Here is an 8,447-nt window from a genome sequence, read left to right as displayed (position 1 = left end):
ACTAACAAATTCAGCTGTGTTAGGAAATAAGATGAACACACAAAAATCAGTTGTGTTTCTATACACCAGCAATGAACAATCTGAATGTGAAGTTAAGAAAACAATCCCAGGGGCATCTGGATGGCTCAGTTGGTTAAGCATCTGCCTTTAGCTTAGGTCATGATCCCAGAGTCCTGGAATTGAGCCCAACATCAGGCTCCTTGCTCAGTGGGGAGCCTGCTTCTTTCCTTCTGCCTGTTGCTCCCCCTCCTTGTGCGCTCTCTCTGTCAAATAAATAAAATCTTAAAAAAAAAAAATCCCAAAGAGTAAAATACCTATGAATAAAATGAATCAAGGAGGTAAAATACTTGCAAGCTGAAAACCACCATACATGTCTGAAATAAATTAAAGAAGACCTAAACAAATAGAAAGACCTTCTGTGTTCATGAATTTGAAGATTCAATGTTGTAAAGATGATAAAATTGATCTATAGATTAAATGAAATCCCTCTCAAAATTTCAAAGGCGGGGCAGCCTGGGTGGCTCAGCGGTTTAGCGCCGCCTTCAGCCCAGGGCCTGATCCTGGAGACCCCGGGTATCAAGTCCCACGTCGGGCTCCTTGCATGGAGCCTGCTTCTGCCTCTGCCTGTGTCTCTGCCTCTCTCTTTCTCATGAATAAATAAATAAAAATTTAAAAAATTTTTCAAAGGGGCATATTTTGCATAAATGGGCATAAAATTCATATGGAATTACAAGGGATCCCAAAGAGGTAAGACAATTTTGAAGAAGAGGAACCAAATCAAGGACTCCCATTTCCTGATTTCTGAAACTTACTACAAAACTGCATATCGAAACAGCATGACACTAGCCTAAGGATAGATGTATAGACCAATGGAATAGAATCAAGAGCCCAGACTCATAAACTCATACATCTACGGCCAATTGATTTTCAACAAGGGTGCCAAGATCATTCAATGAGGAAAAGAATAGTGCCCTTAACAAATGGTGGTGGGACAACTGGATATCTACATGCAAAAGAATAAAGTTGGACTTACTACATCACACCATATTAACAAAATAACTCCAAAAGGATCAATGACCTAAATATAAGAACTCAAGCCACACAGTTCTTGAAAATATAGGGGTAAATTATGACGACTTCGGATTTGGCAGTGGATTTGTCTCAGATATAACACCAAAAGAAAAAAATAGATAAACTGGACTTCATCAAAATTAAAAACTATTGTACATCAAAAGACATTATCAAGAAAGTGGCAAGAGACACCTTCAGAAGAAATTTGCTCATCATACATCTAATGAAGGTGTAATATTCAGAATATGCAAAGGTCTCTTACAACTTTTACAACTCTACGAGACATGCTAATTCAAAATGAGGGAGCAGCCCTTCTGCATTATTGATAAGATTATAAAATGGAGCAACTGTTATGGAAAACAGTACAGAGTTTCTTCAAAAAGTTAAAAATAGAACTTCCATTTGACCCAGCAACCCTGCTTCTGGGTTTGTATCTAAAAGAATTGAAAGCAGGGGCTCAAATAGATATATGCACATCTATGTTCACAGCAGCATTATTTATGCATTGGTGGTTCAGTGGTAGAGTTCTTGCCTACAATAGCAGCATTATTCACAATAGCTAAGGGTGGAAGTAACCCAAATATTCATCAACAGATGAATAAACAAAATGTATGTAGATACAATGGAATAATCTTTAGCTTGACAAAGGAAGGCTTCTACATGCTACAACATGGATGAATTTTGAAGACATTATGTTAAGTGCAATAAGCCAATCACAAAAAGACAAGTACTATATGATTCCATTTCTATGAATTTGACTACTTGAGATGCTTCATATAAACAAAGTAGAATGGTGGTTACCAGGGGTGGTGTAAGGGGGTGGGTGGTAGGAAGGAGGAGTTAATTCCAGTTTTGCAAGATGAAAAGGTTCTGGGGAATCTGTTTCACAACAATATGATATATGGATATATTTTAAAGGTTTATTTATGAGAAAGACAAAGAGCTCATGTGAGCAAGCGGGAGAGGGGCAGAGAGAGCGACGGAGAGAGAAAATCTTAAACGGGCTCCACAGTCAGCACAAAGTCCAACATATGGGGCTGGATCTCTGGATCCTGAGATCATGACATGAGCAGAAGAATTCAGAGTCAGACACTTAACCAACTGAGCCACCCAGGCCCCCTGTGATTATATTTAACACTACTGAACTGTACACTTAGAAGCTATTAAGATGGTAAATTTTGTGGGTTTTGCCACAGTAAAAAAAAATACATAAGAAAAACCTGAGGAGTAGTCCTGGATTTTACTCTTTGCCTCACATGAACTCACTACTACTACTTCAGTGAAAACCATTAGAGCTAAAGAAAACATAATTGGGCAAAGTGCCTGAATAGTTTCCTATCTCTCCACAGAAGATATATAAGAGTCCAAGAGGTACATGAAAAGATGCTTAACCTCATTAGTTATAAGGGAAATGCAAATCAAAACCACAATGAGGCACCACTTCACACCCTGTAGAATGTGGAAAATAATGAAATAAGTACTGGCTAGGATGTTTAATGGGGACAGAGCTTCCCTTTTAGAGCCAGATAGAGGTGGTGGACGCACAACTTTGTCAATGTACCAAATGCCAATGAATTGTTTACTTAAAAATGACGAATTTTTTTATATTAATTTCACCTCATTACAAAAAAATTTCACAGGTTTTAAATGTCATTTGACCAACATTTTGTACATTAATACCAGATGATCAAACAGATTTAGTAGACTTGCAATTTTGAATGTGAAACAGGCCTAAACTCAAATCTTTGTGATATTGAAGTGGAAGATGGGATGTAATAATCTTGGAAAGTAAAATATTGTTTACCTGAAATGCAGGAATTTTTATTTCTTTAAAAAAATAGAGTAAATAAATAATAATCAATGTTCCTTTCTGCAGGACACGGCTTGAGAGTGCAGGCTTCAGAGTTGGACCTCCTGGGCTCCTATTCTTGTCTTCCCAGGACTATCAAATATGTTGTATCTTTCTCATGGCTTGTGTCCTTTTTTTTTTTTTTAATTTTATTTATTATTTATGATAGTCACAAAGAGAGAGAGAGAGAGAGGCAGAGACACAGGCAGAGGGAGAAACAGGCTCCATGCACCGTGTGTCCTATTAGGAGCTGCATCACTGTGGACTCAAGATTTACTAAAATACATTCACTTAATCTCCCTCTACTGGCTGGTTCCCTACTACCACACTGTAAAGACTAATAATACCTACCAGAGCTGGGGTTATGATAATTTAACAAATATTTACTGAGCACTTATTTTTATGTGCCACGCACCTTGCTGTGTCCTAAGTGTTCCACAGTGAAGGTCAGACAGCGGCGATGGCCTAACTTGTCTTCTCGTAGAGGGCATAGACCATAAACACTGAGGCCAGAGAGCTAGGCTCTTGTCTCCGAGTCAAAGAACGAATCTCCGGGACAGAGAGTGAGTAAAGCAACAGAAGTGTATTAAGCAAGGAGACAGAGAAACGGTCTCAGGAGTGAGAGGGGTCCCAACAGGGTTGCCAACCTGGGCCCCCACGGACGGTCTTTTATTTAGAGCTGACTAGGGAGTTGTGGCCTTATCATTTGAGTGACGTCTTGGCTTGAGTAAGGACTGGTGGTAACATCTTTAATGGCTTCTCTTTTGGGCCTGGTTGTTTGTTGGTCACAGGTGGCGGTCACATAAAAGACACTTAGGGCAGGGTGGTCTGGTTTGTTTCCTTACCTCTGGGTTGTGGTGGTCGTTAACACCCCAGCCTTTAGGGGGTTTCTGTGAGCCCGATCCCGCAGCCCGCCGCCTAGCCCCGTCTGTCCCTTACTCGAGACCATTTATGTATCCTGATTGAGTATGAGAAAGGAGGGCAGTGCTATCCCAGAGATGAGAAGGAGGACACTATCTTAGGTAGCCAGGGGGCCAGGAAGAGCTTTTCTTGGGAGGGACATCTCACCGGAACGGACCTGCGTGCTATTAACACGCGGCCACAGGTGAATTTGGGGGAACTTGGAAGGACAGGGGATGGGCAAGTGTTTAACTGCGGTGGGAAATGCTGCGTTTCCAGCAAGAGCGACGCAATTTTGCGTTGTAAGAAGATCCCAGAGGCAAGGCAGAGCCGGGAAGGCCATTTTAGGACGCACGGATGGTGGCCTGGACTTAGGGTAACGGGTTAGTGGCCTGCGCAAAAGGGCAGGTGCTGTGCCGGGACAGGAGCACGAGGGGAGGGAGCTCCAGACAAGCCCGGCCTTCAGGGCGTCCTGCTGCCAACAGCCGGGCCAGCGCAGGGCCAGCTTCAGGCGGCGTCTCAGGTGCAGGACAGGCCGACAGAGCTGAACTCCGCTCCCGCCCTTCTTTCCCGGTACCTGCAAAGGCAGACTGTCGGGGACCGAGCCGGCCTCCGCCCTGGCTCAGGGGCGCGCCTGACAGAGCCACCGGCGGGGAGCCCAACCTTCAGAGAAACACCTGACCGCGACCGCCGGCCCCTCCCGCACCGCCCCACGCCAATTAGCCCCGCCTCCGGAAGTGCCGCCTTCCCGCGCTCACTTCCGCTATCCCAGGCTTCCGCTTCTCTCGCGAGAACTAGAAGTGCCTATGAGATGAGGGCTAAGCGGAAGTCGGGTCTCTTTTTCGTGGCGCCTCCGAGGCGGTAGGCCGCTTCAGGATGAAGGTAGGAGTGGTGGAAGCTTTTGAAACGGGCTAGGGGAACGTGGGTCGGGCCCCCCAGAACACTGCCTTGCCGCAGCCCTCCTTCTCCAAAGTCCTAGGTCTAGGTGGGAAAGGGTCTGAGGCGGGAGAAGGCTTGCCGCTTTGGGGTGCAGGGGTCCTCGGGAGAGCGGATGGCGAGCGATTACAGCAGGAGCCGCGCCGGGCGGGGAGCGCCATGGTGGCGTCCTCGGGCCCAGCCCGACAGACGCGGCCCTGCTGCCTCTTCGGCTGCCTGTGGGCCGGACGGGCCGCGGCGGGCCCTTCGCCCCCGGAGGCTTTCCGCGAAGCTCGAGGAGAAATGAGCCGGTCTTTTAGTGCGCTGCTTGTGCGTTATGAATGTGCACACACGCTTTAGCGGATGAAACCGATACGTCAGGGTTTCTGCTCCTTGTCTGGGGTTTACATAAAAGGCTTTGTGCAGTGGATTTACCTTTGCAAGTGGCTCTGCGGTTTTCTAAAACTCTTTCCCTCCCCTTAATCCTTAGCTGAACATCTCTTTCCCAGCTACTGGCTGCCAGAAACTCATTGAAGTGGATGATGAGCGCAAACTGCGTACCTTTTATGAGAAGCGTATGGCCACAGAAGTTGCTGCCGATGCTCTGGGCGAGGAATGGAAGGTTGGTTCCCGAATGAAACGGTCTCGGCTATTTGATAGCGCTGTTGGCCACGGGTGGAGTAGCGGGCTTCGATCTGGGGTCACTTCCACGTGCCCCTTTAAGGCAGCGCTATTACCCTGCGGCGTTATGGCCCTCAAACGGGAGAAGACCCCTGAAGTTCTGTGGGAAGTGCCAGCAAGGGTGGTTTGTGGGTTGGTTGCTCGATTGTACTTTGGTTTCATGACATAACTTTTCCCTCGCTGGAACGGTTACATCTGGTAAAAGAGGTTAGAAATAGGACTTGACTGAATTTGCTGACTAATCTTGGCATGAAAATCTAGACAAAACTGGGTGAGCTCAGAAAACTGAAATTCATACTGTTTTCCGCACACCCCCAGGATTTAAGGGTCGTGATCCTTTATTTTACAACGTGTGGTTGTGTCCCACAGGGTTACGTGGTGCGAATCAGTGGTGGCAATGACAAACAAGGCTTCCCCATGAAGCAGGGTGTCTTGACCCACGGCCGCGTCCGCCTGCTGCTGAGTAAGGGGCATTCCTGCTACCGACCCAGGAGGACTGGAGAGAGGAAGCGCAAATCTGTTCGGGGTTGCATTGTGGATGCCAATCTCAGTGTTCTCAATTTGGTTATTGTGAAAAAAGGTGAGGTGTACTTGTGTTCTTGAATTTAGTTTTTGTTGACATTGTTTTAAAAGCTGATAATCCAGATGTTTTTCATTTGCATTATCCACAGTTTCTTTACCAGTGCATAAACAGTAATTTAGAGTTTTTGTAAGAAAGTTGTGGAATTAAAAAGGTCTGATCACTTCCTCTTTTAGGGGAGAAGGATATTCCTGGACTCACGGATACTACTGTGCCTCGTCGCCTGGGGCCCAAAAGAGCCAGCAGAATCCGAAAGCTTTTTAATCTGTCGAAAGAAGACGATGTCCGCCAGTATGTTGTTAGAAAGCCCCTAAACAAAGAAGGTACGAGGATTTTGCTTAATTTCATTTGTAGCATCTTGTATGCATGTTAATAAATGTATTTACGGGGAGAGGGTCAAGACAGGCACTTGTTAAATCTGATGCTTGTCTGCAGTATTACAATTTTACTTGAAGTTTTGCCTGTGCTCCTGATGTAGAAGTTTATCTGAAAATAAGTTATCAGAAGTTCATTACTTTTGGGTTAGGAATCGGTAAAATGATAGAAAATTCTGGGACTATGATTGAAAACCCTCAGTCCCACCACTTTTGCTTTCTTTGCATATTAGAGGTTCTGTCTGTTTACAGAAGTAGTGCTTTCGTTGCCTGAAGTTGCTTTTAACTCCTGGCTCTTTTTAATCTGAGCTGTGGATAGGAATAGTAGGAGTTGTGGCTGTTAGAAGAAATACACTTTATTCAGAATACTAGAAGGTGTTTGGGGTTTTGGAGTTATAATATTTTAAGATGGCATACAGATGCGCAGTTTGTTAGAGGACATAACTCCTCACTGGTGAGGCTCTGTAACGTTATTTCTCTAGTAAAGTGTATGCATATTTACTTAGGTTATGTGGAATAAAGAGGATGTCAGTTCAGGTTGGGTTTTTCTGAATAATGTGAAAAAAATTGGTTGGCACTGGGGATTTAAGCCTGGCATATAGCAACTGCTCATGAGTCACTCCAAATACCTGAACTACCTATGTGCAAGGTAGTAGAAGTGTTGATGGTATAGTATAAAAGGACAAGTAACTCGCATGTGGTTTACACTTTAAAAAGAAATGCCAGATACATGGTGGTTGCCCATTGTCAACTCCCCTGGCAAGATCACCAGTGTAATAGGTGTTCTAGTTAACAGGTGTGTATAGAATGGTTCTTACATCTTTATAATTAAAGGATGGGTTGACTTCTTTTTAACAAACCTGAGCAGTTGAGTATTTCGTTTTAGAATATATGCTTGGGCTATGTTTGTTATTCCCACCAGGCATCTATTAAACTCAAAGACTTCTGTCCCAAAGCAGATCTATGATCCATAGAATTTGGGATGTATAGATGACACAGGCTAAATGAAGATACTCTATGAACAATGTGCTGCACGTTCTAACGTTAATGGTTTCATTCCCCAGACTGGCAGGATCTGCCTTGGCAAATACTAGATTTGAGCATAAATAGGATTTCAGAGTGTGGTTAGGATAGTGGTGCAGGTGGAACTTTACTTAGTTTTCATAGACAAGTAATATATACACAGTTCTACAGTTTTAAAATAATGTCCCTGTATCTTACAGTATAAAAATATATCTAATTGTGGAAGAGACTTGAGTCCCCCAAACAGAGTAGCTTAAATTGATGTGTGGTCTTGAAGTTGACATCCAAACTAGTGGTGTAGTTTAACGAGGTGTTTTAGGATTAAATATGCTAATTAGGAAAAGACTGGCACCTAGTAGACAAAGTTAATCTGTTTACTTCAGAAGGACTTACCAGTTTACATTGATAATATTTAGCACATCTTGGCTTTTTCTTAAGGTAGTATTTCAAGTTAAATGGTTCAGATTTTACTTCAAAGGCCTCACACAGGTAAGTTTTCCTAGATATTCCTGTAATATTAAAAATGTAGATGTAGATCCTAATGAACATTGAGAAGTGATTGAATCATCTGAATTTTCAGGTAAGAAACCTAGAACCAAAGCACCCAAGATTCAGCGTCTTGTTACTCCACGTGTCCTCCAACACAAACGTCGGCGTATTGCTTTGAAGAAACAGCGTACTAAGAAAAATAAGGAAGAGGCTGCAGAATATGCTAAACTTTTGGCCAAGAGAATGAAGGTAAATCAAGAAGATTGAGGGAGGGAGAGTCAGGCCTGACTTTGGATTTTTAACCCAGACAAGCTATAACTGTTTTGTTTTGTTTTGTTTAGGAGGCCAAAGAAAAACGCCAGGAACAGATTGCCAAGAGACGGAGGCTGTCCTCTCTGAGAGCTTCTACCTCTAAGTCTGAGTCCAGTCAAAAATGAGATTTTCTAAGAGTGACAAAATAAATAAGATCAGACACCAAATCTCTTTGACTTTTCATTGATGACAAAAATTGATAAATGGAGGGTGAGATCATAGTAAAGGGAGTATAGTTGACAGCGATCTGATG

The 8,447-nt window shown here is 43.6% G+C and overlaps 1 protein-coding gene across 1 annotated transcript; it reads left to right on the top strand.

The window, feature by feature from the left end:
• Positions 1-4,562: 4,562 nt before the first annotated feature.
• RPS6 (ribosomal protein S6) lies at positions 4,563-8,361 on the top strand. Its single transcript, XM_072841496.1, has 6 exons — positions 4,563-4,702; positions 5,226-5,357; positions 5,786-5,996; positions 6,173-6,319; positions 7,974-8,131; positions 8,224-8,361. Exons 1-6 carry the CDS (start codon positions 4,697-4,699, stop codon positions 8,317-8,319), a joined length of 750 nt encoding a protein of 249 aa, XP_072697597.1. The 5' UTR covers positions 4,563-4,696; the 3' UTR covers positions 8,320-8,361.
• The last annotated feature ends 86 nt before the right edge of the window (positions 8,362-8,447 follow it).

This window comes from Canis lupus, chromosome 10 (assembly GCF_048164855.1).
Source record: "Canis lupus baileyi chromosome 10, mCanLup2.hap1, whole genome shotgun sequence".
Taxonomy (NCBI): domain Eukaryota; kingdom Metazoa; phylum Chordata; class Mammalia; order Carnivora; family Canidae; genus Canis; species Canis lupus.
Note: the sequence above shows the minus strand (reverse complement) of the source record. Positions and strands in the feature narration are given on the sequence as shown.